The sequence below is a fragment of the Paramisgurnus dabryanus genome, chromosome 19 (genome assembly GCF_030506205.2).
Source record: "Paramisgurnus dabryanus chromosome 19, PD_genome_1.1, whole genome shotgun sequence".
Lineage (NCBI taxonomy): Eukaryota > Metazoa > Chordata > Actinopteri > Cypriniformes > Cobitidae > Paramisgurnus > Paramisgurnus dabryanus.
Window position 1 is genome coordinate 31384520 of NC_133355.1, and position 20469 is coordinate 31404988.

The following is a 20469-nucleotide window of genomic DNA, read 5'->3' on the forward strand; positions in this document are numbered from 1 at the left end:
TTTTAAACCAATGATAGGACAGAAAACCGCAGCGTCACTAATTCACATGAGAACGCCGTAGTCAGAAGTTTCAGCTGTATGTTGATCATTAGCATGACTGTGTTATGATGTTATTTTGTATCAATTTGTTTTAGAACATGTGGAGAAAATAAAAAAATAAAATAAACAAAACAACATGTGGAGAAAATTTCAACTTGTGTTTAATAAACATCATTCTCTCAACCCCTGTCATTACAAAAGTTATAACAGTTTTATTTTTGTAAAATAATTTTTATTTTTAGGACATTTAAGGACACCTACAAAATAGATGTTTAGCAATTTAACATAAACATTAATGGTTTTCGAGATATGACACAAAATCTATTTTGCTACATTTAATTCCACTTATTTAATATGGATTTTACATGTGATCACGTGGATAACATGGGATTTACACAGGAGTTAAATGTTTCTGCACACATGAAATTCATGTGGCTTTTCTTTCAGGGACTGTTAACTGATTATTTATAATAATTATAGAATTATTATAGACATTGCTTTCTGCATGGCAATTCATTTCTGCATCATCTGCCTATAGGGGTTTAATCAGTTGTGCAGCTGAGGCTCCTTGAGACCAGACCATGGTAGTCGGATAGCCTACTGAATTATAACAAATGTTTTCTGCCTTTGTCTGCTTGACAGAAACAACTTGTAAAGAGACAAGATTGATTAAAATCCTTTGGACAGATTATAATATCTCACAAAAGATGACCAACAGCCTGTCAATGACAAAACAAGCTTACATTTTTTTATTTTTAACAATCGTTTATAAAAGAGTTAAAATGCATAATAATTAAATTTGTAATTAAACAACGCATTAAATGAAGTTTTTTACAGTATTTTTGATTGGCCCACCAAAAACATGTCAGATTGTTGTCTCTTTGCCAGATAAGTTGTAATGCATTCCCTGTATTGTGCTGCTGATTGTTTGTTTACTTTAAAATTACACATCTTAAAAATGGTTTGAAAGCGTAAAACAGCTTTAAAATACTACATTTGAAATATTATTTGAAATTATCAGCTAAATTATGAGTTTATTTAAATATTTATCTTAAATAGATAGCTCACCCAAAAATAAAATTTCTGTCAGAATTTTATCATCATCATTTTGTTCTAAACCTGTATGAATATCTTTTTTTCTGATGAACACAAAAGAAGATATTTTGATAAATGATGGTAAGCACACAGTTGATGTTACCCATTGAATTCGTACTGTTTTCTCCTACTATACAAGTCAATAGTTTTAGCAGTGTGCTTTTCATCATTTTTCAAAATATCTTATTTTGTGTTCATCAGAAAAAAAATTCATAGGTATAAAACAACATGAGGATTAGAAAATTATGACAAATTTTAACTTTTGGGTGAACTATCCCTTTAATGTTTTTTTTATTTCATAGGGACATTCGTTGCAGTTGCACCTTTTTATTTCATCGTTGCTCCACCACACTAATTTACATTGAACAAGCTACTTGAATTTCGGGGCCTTTTTGCACCTTCTTGGATTATTTCTTCTTGGATTATCTTGTTTTGGAACAAAACTCTTCTAGTATAGTTTTTAATTACAATTAAAAGATGTTTGATAAAATAGCATTTTCCTAATTTTCCATTGGTTGTATCATCCCGGCAAAAAATACCAGTCTACAACATTAAAATAAATGTTTTTTAGTTTATCAGAGAAATCTAAAATCATTTAAGATCACTTGGGGTCATATGGATAACATAAAAAGTAACCACACACAAACCACAAACATTCTTTAGTTAATTTGTTTATTTATTCTTAATGCCATTCCATCAATACTTACACATGTTGGGGGGAAGGGGAATTTGGCATTTCCAATTTAACTAACCTACATGCTTTTTGGCCTGTGGGAAGAAACCAATGCTGACTTAGAGAGAACTCCACCCAGAAAGGCCGCTTGGCTTAGCCGGGGCTCAAACCAGGGTAAGTTTGTTCAATGGAATAAAGCTACAGAAATGTAAAATTTGACCCCTTTTTAAATCTCAGAAACTATTGTCTCTCTTTAATTTCTTTTGGTTTATTTTTTTTTTGCTTAATTTATTGATTATTTGTCACTGGAATGAGCTGTAGCAGTCTACTTAGATTTTTATGTATAAAAATGCAACTTGGGTTGGCTTCAATGCATAATTGGAGTAATGCAAATTTTTCAGCACTATACAACTCCAAGGAGCAAACACTTTCTCTGTCATTACTGCATGTTTAAACTTCAGGCATTGAACATTTAAAAACTTTAACTGGCATTGCATCCCTATAGTCTGCTAGGACTGTTCCTTTTTTAATCCAGTTACAGACTTTACAGACAACTTTTCTCTAATAGTTTGGGTTTCTTGCAATTGTTACTTTGTAGTTCCCAAAAATACTCATAAACACAACTGTAATTATATAAAGCTACTTTATACCTGTAGACTAACCCAAATCCTCACCACACCCTTATGAAATGAAAATATTTGCATATTTTGAATGAAAAAATGTATGTAATAATTTATTCATGAGTTATTTATCTGTGGATAAAGTCCATAAAGGTAAGTTTTGTTCAGCTAACTTCTGGAGTTAAATTTGTCCCAGAGCTTTTGTGAACATAAACACAGAACTTTCTCTTCATTTTCTGCCAAATCGAAAGCCAAAACCTCCTTTCTGTCTATTAAAGGCCTGCAAACCTCCCGCGATTGAAGTGAGGGCCTCGTTCCGCTTTTCACCACCCTCTTCTTCATCATCACCACCCTCAGAATAGTGTAGAGCCTCTATATGATTGTCTGGGAATGTCCCCATGGGTCTCCGTCCCAGCTCTTCTCGTTTCTGGCTCTTTACGATGCTCCTCTGCCCCCAGCCCAGTTCTGCCTTCATCCTCCCTAGAAGCTCCTCAGGCTCCTCCGTGAGATCCCAGGGTCGGAGTTCTGATGTCGGTCTATTGCCTGAAGTTCCTAGTGAAGCCTGAAGCTTGAGCATTGCAGCTTCCCACTCAGGACTGTCCAGCATAGGCAGGTAAACCATGGGTTGGTGTGGCAGCATCAGTACCCTGGGAGGCTGAACTAGTAATACTAGCAAAAAGAAGACTGTGGTTTTAATAGAGGAGGAAATATGGAAAACCTGGAATTTCATCTATAATATAAGGAATAGAGGGAAAAATTAGTCCACATAAAATGAGTATAAACACCTTTAAATTGCTTCATGTTCGCACAGGAAATAAGATAAATTATTTAAAAAAGCAAACTCTTTTGAAATTTTTACCCAAATTGTTTCCCCAATTTGTTTTAGGCAAAGTAAAAAAAAATCCGGCTTAAAATAAGAAGAAAATCTACACTACTACTTGGAAAAAGTTTTTATCTTGAACACAATTTTCTCACTCAAGAAAGTTCATTTTGTTCAAGAATGTATTAAAAAAGGAATTGAAATATGATTTATGCCAGTGCAGGCTATGACTTACCTTGCAGACCTGTCCGAATCTCTAACCCATCCTCTCACAGCCTCTTTAAATACCCTACTCTTATCAGATCTGCCCATTGTCAATGACTGGATGGGTCTTTGCTAATTGGTTAAAACATCTTTGTGACGCACAAACGATCTCTAGTAAGTCATCAACATTTCTTTACCTAGGATACGCAGTTAGCTTAACTGGCAAACATCAAGTGGACAATTACTGAAAAACGGTTATATATACAATCAAACTCCCACACAGAGCTTTTAAGTTTGTATTGAGAATGCACCTCACCAGGAGGTGTGACAGACATCAGGAAGAATTTGCTCTTCAGGATGTGTAGTATTAGGACCATTAGGCTGTTTTACCAGTAGTGAGGTCTTTCTAAAGAAAAAATTGAGTGTTAACTATTAATTTTGTTTACTGAATGAAATTTTTTTAACCATTTGAAGAGTCCAATATAAAATCAAACAGTAATATTTTTTTATTTGCTTCTTTTTTTTTTTTTTACAAAAGGAAACAACAATTTACAACCCCAAAACAGAAAAAGTTGGGACACTGTAGAAATTGTGAGTAAAAAAGGAATGGAATAATTTACAAATCTCATAAACTTATATTTTATTCACAGTAGAATATAGATAACATATCAAATGTTGAAAGTAAGATATTTTGAAATGTCATGCCAAATATTGGCTCATTTTGGATTTCATGAGAGCTACACATTCCAAAAAAAGTTGGGACAGGTAGCAATAAGAGGCCAGAAAAGTTAAATGTGCATATAAAGGAACAGCTGGAGGAGGACCAATGTTTAGGAATGGGAATGTTGTCCTATTCTTGTCTAATACAGACTTCTAGTTGCTCAACTGTCTTAGGTCTTCTTTGTCGCATCTTTCGCTTTATGATGCACCAAATCTTTTCTTTGGGTGAAAGATCTGGACTGCAGGCTGGCCATTTCAGTACTCAGATCCTTCTTCTATGCAGTCTTGATGTTGTAATTGATGCACTATGTGGTCTGGCATTGTCATGTTGGAAAATGCAAGGTCTTCCCTGAAAGAGACGACGTCTGAATGGGATCATATGTATCTAGAACTTGGATAAACCTTTCAGCATTGATGGTGCCTTTCCAGATGTGTAAGCTGACCATGCCACATGCACTCATGCAACCCCAAACCATCAGAGATGCAGGTTTCTGAAAAGAGCGCTAATAACAACTTGGGTTGTCATTGTCCTCTTTAGTCCGGATGAAATGGCATCTCAGTTTTTCAAAAAGAACTTCAAATTTTGATTCGTTGGACCACAGAACAGTTTTCCACTTTGCCAAAGTCCATTTTAAATGAGCCTTGCCCAGGGAAAACGCCTGTGCTTCTGGATCATGTTTAGATATGGCTTCTTTTTTGACCTACAGAGTTTTAGCTGGCAACAGCGAATGACACGGTGGATTGTGTTCACTGACAATGTTTTCTGGAAGTATTCCAGAGCCCATGTTGTGATTTCCATTACAGTAGCATTCCTGTATGTGATGCAGTGCCATCTAAGAGCCCGAAGATCACAGGCATCCGGTATGGTTTTCCGGTCTTGACCCTTACGCACAGAGATTGTTCCAGATTCTCTGAATCTTTGGATGATATTTTGCACCGTAGATGATGATAACTTCAATCTCATTGCAATTTTTTTCTGAGAAACTCAGAAAACTATTTTTCGCCGCAGCATTTGGAGAATCTGCCCATCTTGACCTCTCAGAGACACTGCCAATCTGAGAGGCTTTTTTATACCCAATCATGTTGCCAATTTACCTAATAAGTTGCAAATTGGTCTTTCAACTGTTCCTTATTTGTACATTTAAATTTTCTGGCCTCTTATTGCTACCTGTCCCAACTTTTTTTGGAATGTGTAGCTCTCATGAAATCCAAAATGAGCCAATATTTGGCATGACATTTCAAAATATCTCACTTTCAACATTTGATACGTTATCTATATTCTACTGTGAATAAAATATAAGTTTATGAGATTTGTAAATTATTCCATTCCTTTTTTACTCACAATTTCTACAGTGTCCCAACTTTTTCTGTTTTGGGGTTGTAGGTTTAATCTAATGGTACATATCTTCTGTACATTATTCACTTTCCACTGGCAGTATAGACGGTTTCAGCAGTAACAACATAAACAAACGTCTGTCGTGGTCCGCACGTAACTTCAGAATAAGAATAAATAAGAATAAATAACAACAAAGTTCTTTAAACGTAGTTTATTTATATAACAAGCAAAAAAAAACAACACATAGATTACCTAGGAAACCAAAACATTTGTTATTTTTGATGAGGCATTTGTTCAAGAGATCAGTTTAGCAACTAGTCAGGCCATTAAAAAAAACTAAACCGAAAGTAAAGTTCGGATCCAGACGTGTATCGCGTCAGCGCACATGCTTCCGATTAAACTGTCTATACTGATACTTTCAGGGAAAATTTGTTTTTAACATGAATTGTTGACACATCTTTTTTTTAAAAAGTACAGCAACATATTTTTTATATTAACTTGCATTTAATATTTTTATTATTTTATTTGCCAAATCTTAATGTTTTTGTTTGAATGAAAGAACTGCATTTACCCTCTCCTTTCACATGTTTGCATGTCTGTGGAATGCTAAATAAATCTTCCTGATAATAACAAGTTTAATTATGTTTTTTTTTTTGTCTATTTTTATTGTCTATCACTAATGCTTTGGCCTTTTTTTTATTTATTTCTTGAACTGTGTGAATTTTTACTGAAAAAAATGCCATTGAAGTGCTGAGGGTCTACTTCATTATATAGTTGCTTTATTGATTTTTTACTGCTCAAGCAATCATGACTTTGCATTTTGGATCCATAACTTAACAATCTTTATTCATTTAACTTATTAATTTACAAAAAACAGAAACTTAAAAAAATCAACTTAATTATCAGTACAAAAATGCTGTGAGGAATACCCTTAAGTCCTTGTGCATGAAAATTTTGAATGATTAAATTCAAAGAATTAATTGAACTGATGGGACATATACTGTAAACAATTGCTTATTAAATGAGTTTTACACTCTTCACAGCATTATTTGCTGTAATTTATAGTTTTTTTGTGAAGTCACCGTTCAGGTGATCAGTGTTTCCATATGCATGCACCATTTCACTCCACTTAAATGAAGATACATGTGAACAGTACAGTTTGTTGTGTGCTTCTGTCGAGAATTAAGTTCATTCATTCATTCAGTGACTGAATCAGTCCTGAATACCTTTCATTACACCTTGTTATATAAAATTAAATGAAAATGAACACAAAGTGAACTTAATTGTTTAAGTACACTGTACAAACTCCAAGTTTGGTGAACTTAACAATTTAAGTTCAATCTATGTGGCCACCAAGTTTAGTGAACTCAAATATTTAAGTTTTTGGGAGATGTATTATTTAGTTTAATTGAGGGAATGAGTTTACTGAATCAAATGAGTTCAGCCAACTTAGTAGGGTTTTCAGTGTACTTATACAATTAATGATCAATGGAGAAGTTAATCATTGCCGAGTATCCATATCAACATCTTTACAACCAGAAGTTGTTGATAAATCTCTGTCAAATCAGATACTTGTATCACCTTTCTGTTTGGATATTAGCGTTTTCAGAAGAGCACATAGCTCATAGCATAGCTGCCTAAAACTGCTTTGGCAGACACACGGCCTCATACAAACCTCAATGAAACATAACTTTCAAAGGCTCTGGTGTTTTAAACTCCGCCCCCATGTTATAAAACCTCTCTTGCTGTCTCCCTTTCATAAATCTACTGTTGCCAAGTTGCAGTTAGAAAGAAGTTCATTAATGAGCTGCTGTGGTTTGGAGCATTGGTTTGAGCATTCTGAAACCAAGAACGTATAGAAGAATACCACACACTAAATATACTCTTGTACAAGATTAGGGTTTTTGCTGTTAAAAACATTTATAGAGTCGTTAATCACGTTCCCGCTTGTTTTCCTTCACTGGTGGAATGATCTTCCTATTTCAATCTGGTCAGCCACATCTCTTGCAACATTCAAAAAACAATTAAAAACCCATCTCTTCCAAAACTACTTGACATAGATATTGACCGCACTTCTTTCTCTTATCCTTTTTCAGAAAAAAATATAAAAAATAAATAACACACTTTCTTTTTCTCTCAACAGGTATTGTTTAGAAATATTGAAAACATTTTTTTACTATTGCCTCTCTATGACACATCTCTTTTAGTGTTTCCGAATCTTTGTAAGTCGCTTGGGATAAAAGCGTCAGCTTAATGTAATGAAAAATTTAAATGTAATTCTAAAAAATAAAAGTGTCAGACATTTTATTAACCTTTAAAATGTTCTTTTGAAATACTTTTGCAATGTTATGTGATCAATCTAGGGCTGTAATCATGTTAAATCAGTGAAATTAACTTATACAACAAGAAAAAAGTAATACCGAAATAAAAGTGCATTGCATAAATAAAAAAAAATCACATAATGTTGACTAATATCTATAATTGATTTATTTTGTTTAATTTTTCAATATTTTGTGTTATTAAATAAATCAAGTGACAATCCTAGATATATTTAAAAATATTATTTTTATTTGTAACTTTTTTAATACCTATGGAGAAAATTAATAAGGAAGAATTTAAAGGTGTTAAAAATGTCAAGTCACTCTTTAAATAATGCAGGAAGTGCATTTGAAACGAATTCAGTGTGTTTGCCATGTCCTGAGTTTATGAAAACACATTTATGCTAAACTGATACTAAAGTAGTGTATAATACAACACAAACAACTTTGAAATACAACAGTAATGTTACATTTCTTAATGGTATAGTGTCAATATATTTCCTCTGAAATTCATCAGTAATGTTATCCCATGCCTTCTGCTCTATGCGCTTAAGGGGACCAGTAAGAAAAATGACCTAAATCTCCTTATAATGGCTCTATTCTATGGTTTATAGAGCATAATAATGACTTTATAGATACAGTAGTGGCCATTGTAAAGATTTAAAGTTCTAAAAATTTTGGCCACCACTTTATGTAAGTGAGACTGTATTTGATTGGAGCAGTATGGACAAGGACCAAACATTCATCTATGTCTGTTCTTTTATTGGCTTTTCTTTAGCTGATAATGCTTTGAAATCTCATACACCAGGAAGTTATTAGATTTAAAAATATGTGACACTGGCTCCGGCTCATCAAAGTTTCTGGCACTGGTCTCTTCCTGTCTTTAAATTTACTTTTAACTCATAGCCCACAATAAATGTTTTTTTTTTTTTAAATATACCCCGTTTATAAAATATGCTTAACATCTTTATTTTTGCTCAATAAGGCATAGCCCTGGCTTTATCTAAGCCAAGAGAGAGGTTTTATAACATGGGGTGGAGTTAAAAACACAAGAGCCTTTATATAAGGAAATATATTGACACTATACAAGAGAGTTTAAGAAATTACTGTTGTTTTTCAATGTGTTGCGTGTGTTGTATTATAAACTACTTTAGAATCACTTTAGCATGTGTTTTCATGAATTCAGGATGTGGCATTATTTTTTATTTAGAGAGTGACTGGACACCTTTAAATTCTTCCTTATTAATTTTTGTCTGTAAATCCAAACTGTTATGTATAACTTCAGTCAAATGGTTTAGGCTCAATATAAAATTTTGTCTTGACTTTAATGTTCTAGAATCAAGCGACTGTTTAAAGATATCAAATGTAAGCCAACAAAGCTATAGGTTGTGCTAAACCAGTCCTACTGGTCAGACTATTTTATCTTTCGCATGAGGGTTGTGCTGAAATGCATAACAAAATTCCAGAGTTGCTACGTGTACCACTCACTAATTTAACTGTCAAACAACATTGTCCTTCTTAAATGGTTACTTAATAATTACTGATTTAAAACTTTGGTCTAGAATATTATGTGCTGGAATTGTTGTAAGCACCTGGTAGACATGACAATCTTACTAGATATTAATATATGGTATCTTAAAGTACCTTTGAATAATACATATTTAAAGGTGCCATAGAATTAAAAAAAACTGTGTTCACCAAGCCATAGATGAATAATAAGGTAATTTTTATTTAAACCCTGTGCATGCAAAAGACTGCTGGAAAACAGGCCAATCTCAACATAACAACAATTGTGACGTTAAAGTCGAGATATACCCCCACCATTTAATTACACATTTAATTAAGAACAATGATGTTAAAATGCTAAAAACAAAGTTGTGACTGTTAAGTTAGCGCTACGTGCTAATTAAAGGGATAGTTTACCCAAAAATGAAAATAATGTCATTAATGACTCACCCTTATTTTGTTCCAAACTCGTAAGACCTCCGTTCATCTTCGGAACAAAGTTTAAGATGTGTTATATGTAGTCCAAGAGCTTGTTGACCCCTCATTGAAAATCTATGTATGGTATACTGTCCATGCCCAGAAATGTAATAAAAACATCATCAAAGTAGTCCATGTGGCATCAGTGGGTCAGTTAGAATGTGTGAAGCATCGAATATACATTTTGCTCCAAAAATAACAAGAATGAAGACTTTATTCAGCATTGTCTTCTCTTCCACGTCTGTTGTGAAGAGCATGCGTGAGACTGAAGTCACGTGACTGCAGTGCCGCGGATGACGTACGGACACGGCTGACGTGTTATCTGGTGCGCCCCAGCTGTTTGTTTTTTTGTGTGGCCAGGCTTTGTTTACAATCTGAGGGAGACGCACGCTGTTAAAAAAACTTCATATCTGAGGATAACAAGTCATCAACATCACTGCAGTCACGTGAAATCCTGATGTGTCAGAGCTGATGGTGTGGTGGACGGTGCTCCGACATGTGGTGTAGACGCGCTTCCGGTGACCCGAGTTCGGGTCCTGGCTTGAGGTCCTTTGCCGATCCCATGCCCCTCTCTCCACCCTGTACTTTACTGTCGTCTCTCAATTACTGTCTATCAATAAAGGCAAAATGGCCCAAAAAAATAACAAAACAAAATCCTGATGTGTGAAGGGAACCCCAAAGACTTGTTCGACTTCATACTCCGCCACAAGAACCGACAGCTGGATGACATCAAAGTTCCGCGACAGCGATTTAAAAGCAAACTCCTGATTGTGCGAATTGCTCTTGCGGTACTTTGATGTCATCCGGCTGTCGATTCTTACGGCACAGCATGAAGTCGAGCAAACCTAAACACGCTCTTGAGATTATCATGTGAAATTAACAATATCCAATCAGAAAGTGAGACGATGGAAGACAGAAGCATTCATGGCCAGCAAAAAGTGAAGTTGATGTGGACAGCAGAGATGGACCATGTTCCCGCTGTCTCAAAGTTTTCACCCCAACCCTTTTCTTTATTTCCCTTATATTTTCTGTGAAAATTATTCCAAACACTATTGTCACAGGCCGGAGCGGACCCAAGATCTCTATAAGGGTCACGCCCCTCTCTAATTGCCACCTCGAGGAGTTTCCCAAGACCACCCCAATGACCAGACAAACAAGTATTCTATAAATTAGAAGGAAAGCAGAGGGAAAGGGCAGTTTAAAACAATCTTTTTCTCACCTCCAGGCGGTTTGGACCATGAAACGGGTACTGCGACTCTTTCCTTGGTTGGTCCTTGGACTCGTGGCGCCCTCTGCTTCTTCCTGGAGGCAGACAGGGGAGAACCCTATTAGTGGCTTGTTTCTGTACTCGTTGCTACTTGCCTAACCTCTTCGGTCTCTTGTTCTCCCGATAGGTTTCCCTGGCTGGACGTCCCGGTCCCTCGGGGAACTCACGCCCCACGGGTGCAAACCGTGGCCAGAGGTGGATACTCACACTACGTCGGCGGCTCGTTTCTCGTTCGAGGGTTACTATGGGTCAAGGTAGGTTACACACTTTGCAGGTAAATTACTCACAGGACTTAGGATCTTCGTTCACTCTGGGGCACGTACTGGAGCAAGGTAGGTTATGTCACACCCAGGGGGTGGCCACTAATGGCTAAAACCACGCCCCTTCTCCACTTCCACCTCGAGGAGGTCCCCAAAGCCAACCCAATGACCAGACAACTACGACAGGTAAGTATAAAAATAATCTTTATTGATTTATTAAATATTTAAAATGTTCTTGGGTAATGGGGAGGGGGGATTAAAACTAACATCCGTCCCTCCAGGTGGGCCACGGACAGGGAGCAGGGGAGCGAAGAAAAGGTCCGGGACACTGTGGACCAGGGGGGCGTGAGACTCAGGCTCCAACCTGGTCTAGGGTATCTGTGGCACGCTCCTTTGTCCTCCTGGAGGCAGAATCAAAAGCAAATGAGTGTTGTGGATTCTTATTCGGGCTGCGTACCTGGGTCTCCCTGGTGCGGCTCTTCCTCCTGCTTTCACAACTTTCGTCGAGTCACTCACTATTTCTTCTCTCTCCTCCACAGGTAACAACTGGCGAAGAGACAGTTAATCGGATGTGGATGGTTCTCACCTCCTGGCTAGACACTGCGTACCGTAAGTACAGGTTTCGTTGCTCTATCTTCAGGTTATTCACTCTCTCTGTTCTTTTCCCCACAGGTATCAACTTGGACACAAAAACACAGTTATTAGGCTTCGAGTGGCTCTCACCTCTCGGCTGGACGCAGCGTACCGTAAGTACAGGTTTCGTTGCTCTATCTTCAGGTTATTCACTCTCTCTGTTCTTTTCCCCACAGGTATCAACTTGGACACAAAAACACAGTTATTAGGCTTCGAGTGGCTCTCACCTCTCGGCTGGACGCAGCGTACCGTAAGTACAGGTTTCTTCGATCTCTCCTCAGGTTATTCACTCTCTCGGTTCCTTTCTCCACAGGTATCAACTTGGACACAAAAGCACAGTGACTTGGCTTTGAATGGCTCTCACCTCTCGGCTGGACACAGCGTACCGCAAGTACAGGTTTCTTCGATCTCTCCTCAGGTTATTCACTCCCTCTGTTCTTTCCTTCACAGGTATCAACTTGGACACAGAAGCACAGTTAATTGGCTTTGAATGGCTCTCACCTCTCTGCTGGACACAGCGTCTAGTGGAGCAAGTCGTCCCTACGTGGCGTCGGGGGCGAACCCTCTCGACGGCTGTGCGGTGGCAGGGGGGTGGGATAGCTCAACGTCTCACCGGGCCGAGCGCTTCCCTTTCCTCGCTGCCGTCAGGCGTTCGAACGCTGGACAGGGGCGCCCCTTTGTAGAGGCCATGGGACGATGAGATCGCTTCACCTCGCTCTCTGCAACAATAAGACTCGCACAGTTGACAGTATTGAATGATAATAGCCACAAATCGTACTCACAATGCTGCTGCTTCTCCAGCTCTTCGTTTCCGCTCGCCACACCCACCAAATGTCTAGGCGGGCAAGGATCGTCCCGGGGCACAGTGCTACTTTCTGGGATCTGAAACATGCTCACAACATATGTAAAGTTGTATTAAGCTAAGGCCGGCAGCCTCTTGGTCTTCCCTTAGCGAAGTGTGTGGCAGGCGGGGGTCTGTCAGACAAGACATACAGCAATCCACAGCAACCCACAGCAATGTACAACACCACGTCAAAATTAAAGGTTTTCACAGCACAAAAACTCACCCACCACGCTCAGTGCACAAAAAGGACTCCCGTCTTCCTTTACTTCACTTCGGTCAGACCTGGCGATGAATAATGCGGCCCAGCTAGTGGTGTCGTCATTGTGACGGCTTCGGTGAATGTCCACTCGGCTCACCCACCACGCTATAATAGGGGTAGGGCCATCTCCTTCCTCCTAGAGGAATCTCACATGCAGCTAGAACGATACACAAGACATTTACAACTTGCACTTGGTACTCACAACAATGTCAGTTTCAATCCCCGGTTTCTCTTGGTCTCCATTCATCAAACACTCCGTGTGTTTTTCAACCTTTAAGGTTCGGGATGCCTTCGTAAGTATACTAGGGTAATCAACAAGACTTCGAATCAACGTTTCTAAAAAAAAGCCTCCGTTGCAGTGCTCCTTTAACTCACAGCCCCGTCCTTTTCGCCTCCCCTGGCTGCCGCACTCTTTCCTCTCGCTATAAGCGCTCTTGTGGATCAACGGCGCCCTCCGGCTCTTCCAAGGACAGGGCGTGTGGTTCAGTCTGCCCTAGGCAATAAAAAGGCGCTCATGCCCGAAACAACTCCCTCACAGCTCCGTCCTCTTTTGCCTCTCTTGGCTGCCGTACGCTCTCCTCTCGCTCTAAGCGCTCTGTGGATCAACGGCGCCCTCCGGTTCCTCCGAGGACGGAGCGTGTGATTTGGGTCTGCCCTAGGCAGTAGTGGACCTCGTGCCCGAAACAACAACTCCCTTGTGTGCTGCTACAGCTCCATTTATGTGTCCCATCCTCATCTCTTCCTCCAATCGGAGCTGCTTCTTTAATGTGCTGCACCTGTGGCTCGTTTCTGCACAATTTGCGTTGCCCGGGAGACCAGGAAGTGAAGGGTGCGCTTAAAAATTCTATCCGGGCGGAACCTCTCCTCTCCATTTTCGGTTCCGCCCTAAGTCACCCGGTGACAGTTACACGCCACTAAGGTAGACACTCACAAGGCTTGAGCTCTTCGTTCGCTACGGGACATCCACTGGGGCTCCGGTGAGAGTTTCACGCTATTTGTCCCGTTCGTCCCTCCTTAAGACGTTGCTGTAGGCAGAGGTAGGCAACACGTCACAATGGTAAGTTACTCACAAGACTTTGGACTTCCCATTCACTTCGGGGCGTTCACTCAGACACAGGCAAGTGTTCACACCATAGACACGGTTCGTTTCTCTTTAAGACGTTGCTGCAAGCAGAGGTAGGTAACACATCACAATGGTAAGTACTCACAAAACTTGGACTTTCCATCCACTTCGGGCTGTTCACTGGGACACAGGTAAGTGGTTCACGCTATTGACACGGTTCGTTCCTCTTTAAGGTGTTGCTGTAAGCAGAGGTAGGTATCACATCACAATGGTAAGTTACTCACAAGACTTAGACTTCTCGTTGCTGTTACAGGCAGTGGGTTTTCGCAGCAGCGTTCACACATGGTATACCTCCACCCTTCACCTAAGTTTCCGGGGTGTCGTGGGGACTGAGGAGTCGTGTGGCGCAGAGCCGAACGCTTCCCTAGCTCCCCCTTCTGTTATGGTCACCGGGGTAACGAGCTGGGGCGAACTCTCGACGAGGCTCCGCCCACACCCAAGGTTTCGGTGGGATATATCTGCACACCACTACGACCCTCCATCCGTACAATGCACGTTGGCTGCTACTCACTCCGATGTACCGCCGGGCTTCACCACTGCCTGCCAGCTGGGGTGGCGTGACTCCTGCTAACACACAGAGAGGCAAAACAAAAAAGAAGTGTAATTTCCCTTCCTCATAGGGCTCAGACCACAGCGTGTTCTCTCCTTCTCACGACCCGTCCAGGCCAGGGCAGCTTTGGTCGCTACAAGCACAGCATACACAGCAAGCTTTAGTGTAAACACAATTGATAATCACAATTTACCCACAGCACTCTGCACACACACTTTACGTGAATATATGGACTGGAGCCGCCTGGCTTTGACTACCTCGTGAGACGGGTGGGACGTTGTTCTATCCCTAGAGAAGACGGGTTAATACACAATGTTGATCAATGCAGCCCCAGTATGTTCACAGTTACCTCTTCGGCTCACCCACGCTTCCTTTCTCCGCAGGGCCAGATAGACAGACAACACACGTTTCCCCAGTCGAGTTTCTTACCCGTGTTTCTGGTCGATCCACGGCTCACCCACGCTCCTCTCTTTGGTGGGGCCAGGGACCTTCAACACACACCAAGTAGCTCTTCTTATAAATACTTCTTCAACACACATCAGCTGTTACTCACGCTTTGTCGTCAACACAATCCCACAGCAATGAACTTCCTGACTCGATAGTGACACAGTCACACTTGAAATCGCCCAGTAATTCTCTTCACCCGGTCGTCTTACACCTCCTTCATCCCCAAGGGATCGATATAGAACGATAAAGCGAGTCTGCACAGCAGCAACAAAGCGCACACAAAGTACACCAAAAGCACCCCGTCTGCTATCTTCAAAGGTCCTTTTGTACTCTGCCTTCTCTCCTCATTCGCCTATCAGCAATCGCTGTCTTAATCGCCCTCACCTGTATGCAATAGGGCTTGATTTTTGACTTCGGGGAAGCCCCGGGGATTCCGGTGTTCGGAATAAAACGTCCGGGCGGAACTCATCCTTCACCCTTTTAGTTCCGCTCCTATAGATCGTCACCCGGTGACACTATCATTGAAATTTCTTCCTTCATATCGTCTGCCATGCTTATTCTGTGTTAAAGTCGAGACTCTGGTTGAAAATCTGTTTGTGTATGGTGTGCTGTCTTTGACACATCATGGCACACCACACACAATAGGTGCAAAACGGTTTAATCTAGGATTTTTTTATCCTCATGTTTGTGGTCTATCACATTTTTAAAAATCTTATAAGATGTAAAAAATGTTTTGGTGTGTACCCAGCATTAGTGATGGACCTCTATTGTTTTTATACTTAACTAATGGTATACCTTTACCTAACCCTTACAACTTGTATGTTACTTTAGTGGAGTAAAAGTGATTTAACATGAAATAAACTATGTTTCACTAGTTCGCCTGCGCATTCAGGTCTTAATGATTAATGGTAAACAAACTTGGCTTGCTGTCCTCGAAGGGAGCTCTGTACCTGAGCTCTGAACCTTCAGAGAGAGCGAACCTGAGGCTGGGGCTCGAGCCACAAGTTCAACCCAATGCAACGGAACTGCAAAGAGGAAGAAAGAGAGAGCGAAGGAGGAGATGGGGAGGAGGAGGGATGTCGGAAAAGAAAGCAGCTGGACAGGAAGGCCTGAAGGCTGTCTTATATACGCCCATGATGATGATGATTGACAGGCCTGAATGTTTAGGCTCCTCCCGAGCCTACGTTTAGAACTGCATCTAAAGCAGCAATGACATTCTTAACTGTGATAATCAGAAATTGGCCTTGTTGTGAAAGAGAAAGTTGTTGGCGGTGTGAACAGGGCTTAAGGTTAGGGTTGATACACATGATCTCATTATGTTTAATTGGTGAGTGGCACCCATGGGAGTTAGATTTTTTTTAACCATTCTTTCATTTTAATCTGATTTCTAGAGACCTCAGATTGACGCAAGTCTGACAACATCGGTCTCTTAAAGAATTTTCATGTAAATGTGAGGAAGCATTTTTAGTGCCACGCCCACCATTGCTGTACAGTAACTCACAGACTCCGGTTTCTTTTTTCATGTTAATTCATGGTCAGAAGCTTCTTATAGCTGTGAGACTCAATAACCAAAGAGTATTTTCCCAAAAGTCTTGGGGATCATCACAATGTTTTCTGGCAAAACCGAGACAAGCCTTGATGTTATTTTTGTCTTGGAACAAACCATGCCATTTTTGCCCAGTCTCTTTCTTATGGTGAAGTCATGAACACTGACCTTAACTGAGGCAAGTGGTATCTGTAGTTCTTTGGATGTTGTTGTGGGGTCTTTTGTGATGCTCTTGGGGTAATTTTGGTCGGCCGGCCACTCCTTCATCAATGTTCCATGTTTTCACCTTTTGTGGATAATGTCTCTCAAGGTGGCTCGCTGGAGTCACAAAGCTTTAGAAATTGCTTTTTTATAACCTTATCCTGACAGAACTCAAAACTGACAGAACTCAAGGGGGGCAAGCACTTTTTTAATATTTAAATGTGCTTTATGATCTGAAACATTAAAGTGTGACAAATATGTAAAGAAAATAAAAATGCCAACACTTTTTCACACCACAGTATGTTATATAAAAATGGAATCACAAAGTGCCCAAATTTGTCCACTAACATCAAATCAGTGCAGCTGTTATTAACACCAAGTAAGGGTTAAACTAATGTAAGAGCTTGTCTATGTAAACTATAAACATACAGTCAAAGATTTGATACAGCAGAATTTATTTTTAAACCACAATAAGCCCTTTAACTTACAAACACATAAACATTCTGTCAAAACATTAAAGAGAAAATACAAATAGAAAATCCCTTCTTCTGAGAAAACGGGCCATTCACAAGAAAGACATGGGTGCACGTGACCTGTGCACCTTCGGGCAGACATCTACAAAGCAACAGATTTACTATGCTCATGCACACATACATTCATCTAACTAGCGGTTCACAGCAATTGAACTTAAGGATGCATATTGTAACATTAACATTTATACAATTTCTCTGAAAAGTTGTCTTATTAGAGAAATGTGCAGTGTTCGAATTATGTCAAAGCTTATGGGGGGTCCCCTAGCTAAGCCCCACCCCCCAGCCAAGCTACACCCCCCTCATTATAGGGTCGCTGTGATTTCACAACGTAAGATGTGATCGTCCTTCATCAACAATCATCTGATCCTGGTTTTAATCAAAGAAACCCCAAATTACCCTTAACTCAAACTCTAAAAAAGTTTACCCCTCAAATTAGTGTGAAACACTGGCAAGGGCAGAACTTTTAAACAGAATAGGGGTGAAATAGGGTGGACTCATTCTTAAATTACATAATTTTACTATATAGTAGTGGTTAAATGGATAATTACATTGCGTTTTTTGAGTCATAGATTGAATAATTTTCGGATCAGCAAAACTGGAAATTATGAGCATATAAAAATAGAAAAGAACAAAGTTACAAATAAAGCAAGATCTAACAGTAGTATTTAGGTACATAAATAGAATCAAATGAATAATAACACTGTCTTCTTCACTGTATAAATTACATATAATTAATCTTTTTAAAGATACATAATTTTAAAGATAGTTATCATGCCACCAGGTTGAAGGTTGCTGTCCACAGCACTCACAGCAGCCCCATTCGCATAATTTGCGGGTGGTATACGTCCCCACCGCTTTATGACCAAGTTGATTGTGCCCCAACTTCCGACCACGAAGTAATTCTTGCGTTCATAATCATAATTAGGGTCCATATTCATTTAAAACGCATGGACAACGCATGACGCGCCGCCGCCTTCTGCTTTTCAAAGCGGTCGCCTGTGAACACGAGTTTTGTTTTAGACGCGTCTATTTGAGTGCACTTGCTGCACGTTTAGATTTAAAATAAACTTGAGCGCAACTTGATACCTTGATAAAAGGTAAATGTAAATGTAAAAAAAAGGTAAAAATCTACCGGTAAGTTATATATGTAACAATGATTAATCTATTAATAGTTATTCTTCATCTATTTCATGCAAAACGCTAGGGTAAAAAATATAGGGGAAAACATTTGTTCCTTTTCAGCAGTTTTTGAATAAGTTTAATTGAATAATATTAAAGGTGCTCTAAGCGAATTGAAGCGTTTTAGACCATAAAACATTTTTTGTTACATACCGGAAACATCTCCTCACTATCTGCTTGCTGCCTGTCCGCTGATCAAACTGTAAAAAAACGCGATCTCTGTAGACAGCCCAGGCTTCACAAACGGCAATATCAACAAATGGCCAAACCTAGCATCACAAAACAAAACAAAGTATTTCAGCCAATAAACGACAAGAAGGATTTGGGGGTGGGGGTTGGGCGCGTTCATGAAAGCACGGAAGGGAGGGGGAGGAGTTAGCTACGCTCCGTCTGTTTGAAAACAGTTTCAAACGTCAACAATAACTAACGTCTCGCAGATTCGCTTAGAGAGCCTTTAAAATACCTTATGGTAGGGCTGCATGATGGCAAAATCATAACTGTTTTTAGACTATTTGCATTGAATTGGAAAGGATATTTTTGGAAAATATATTAATTGCAAGGCTGCAAAGAATAGTGCACTGAGGATTTAATTATATTATTTTAATATAGTCAGTGGTGAACTAAAATGGGCCGGTCTAAGACATGAAACTCCAGGGCTGAAAATGAGTCCCACTTCGGCCCTGCATGTTACATTTTTCCAAGGTTTAAAAAAACACATGCAAAATATACTTTCTACAAATAATTATTTATTTCTGAAAGATGCGTAGTTGAGCGATAGGCTAAGTATTAAAGAGACTATCAATTATTATCATTTAAGCGTGATTTCTTCTGCTTTCCTAATAAAATATTTTGTATGACTGGGTTGACCAGCCGTCAGTCTGAGTGGATAGCTTTGGCACTGTTATGAAATAATTGTTTGAGAAGATTTAAAAAAAAAAACCCTTAAAGGTGCTCTAAGCGAATTGAAGCGTTTTAGACCATAAAACATTTTTTGTTACATACCGGAAACATCTCCTCACTATCTGCTTGCTGCCTGTCCGCTGATCAAACTGTAAAAAAACGCGATCTCTGTAGACAGCCCAGGCTTCACAAACGGCAATATCAACAAATGGCCAAACCTAGCAGCACAAAACAAAACAAAGGGTTCCAGCCAATAAACGACAAGAAGGATTTGGGGGTGGGAGTTGGGCGCGTTCATGAAAGCACGGAAGGGAGGGGGAGGAGTTAGCTACGCTCTGTCTGTTTGAAAACAGTTCAAACATCAACAGGAAGTGACGTCGCACATTATTCGCTTAGAGCGCCTTTAAACCTAAAGATTACTAAAGATTCTTACCGCAACTGAGGAAAATACTCCACACGCAGATAGAGACATTAACTCGTCTGTCAATTCCTCCAGAAAACAGCATGAGGCGCAAGTTTCTTTATTTCGGACAGAAGTCATTTGAATTATTTTATTGCGAAATTGGGACAAATAATGGACAGTATCGCTTTGTGACACGCAAAATGAAAATGTATGTAGTATTTTAATTTTAATAAAAACCAGGGGACCCCCCTAATTTATATTTTTGTGCTTTATGGGGGGTCCCTTAAGGCTTATAGGAGGTAGAGGTCTACACGGAAGACCCGAGACCCGAAGACCCGGGACCCGACCCGGGACCCGTACGGGTTCGGGTCTATATTTTAAATGATCAGCCGGGTCCGGGTCGGGTCTCAATCTATTACTTCGGGTCCCGGGTCTGTTTAACATTGTGGCTAATACCCGAGGTCAATCGAACTCGGAGAACACACACTCACATTTAAATAAAATATTTCAAAATCA

The 20469-nt window shown here is 39.6% G+C and overlaps 1 protein-coding gene across 1 annotated transcript; it reads right to left on the reverse strand.

Moving 5' to 3' along the window:
- Positions 1 to 1508: 1508 nt before the first annotated feature.
- Positions 1509 to 3157, reverse strand: qrfp (pyroglutamylated RFamide peptide). The gene has a single exon (XM_073812737.1). It carries the CDS (start codon positions 3155 to 3157, stop codon positions 2657 to 2659), a length of 501 nt encoding a protein of 166 aa, XP_073668838.1. The 3' UTR covers positions 1509 to 2656.
- Between the last annotated feature and the right edge of the window lie 17312 nt (positions 3158 to 20469).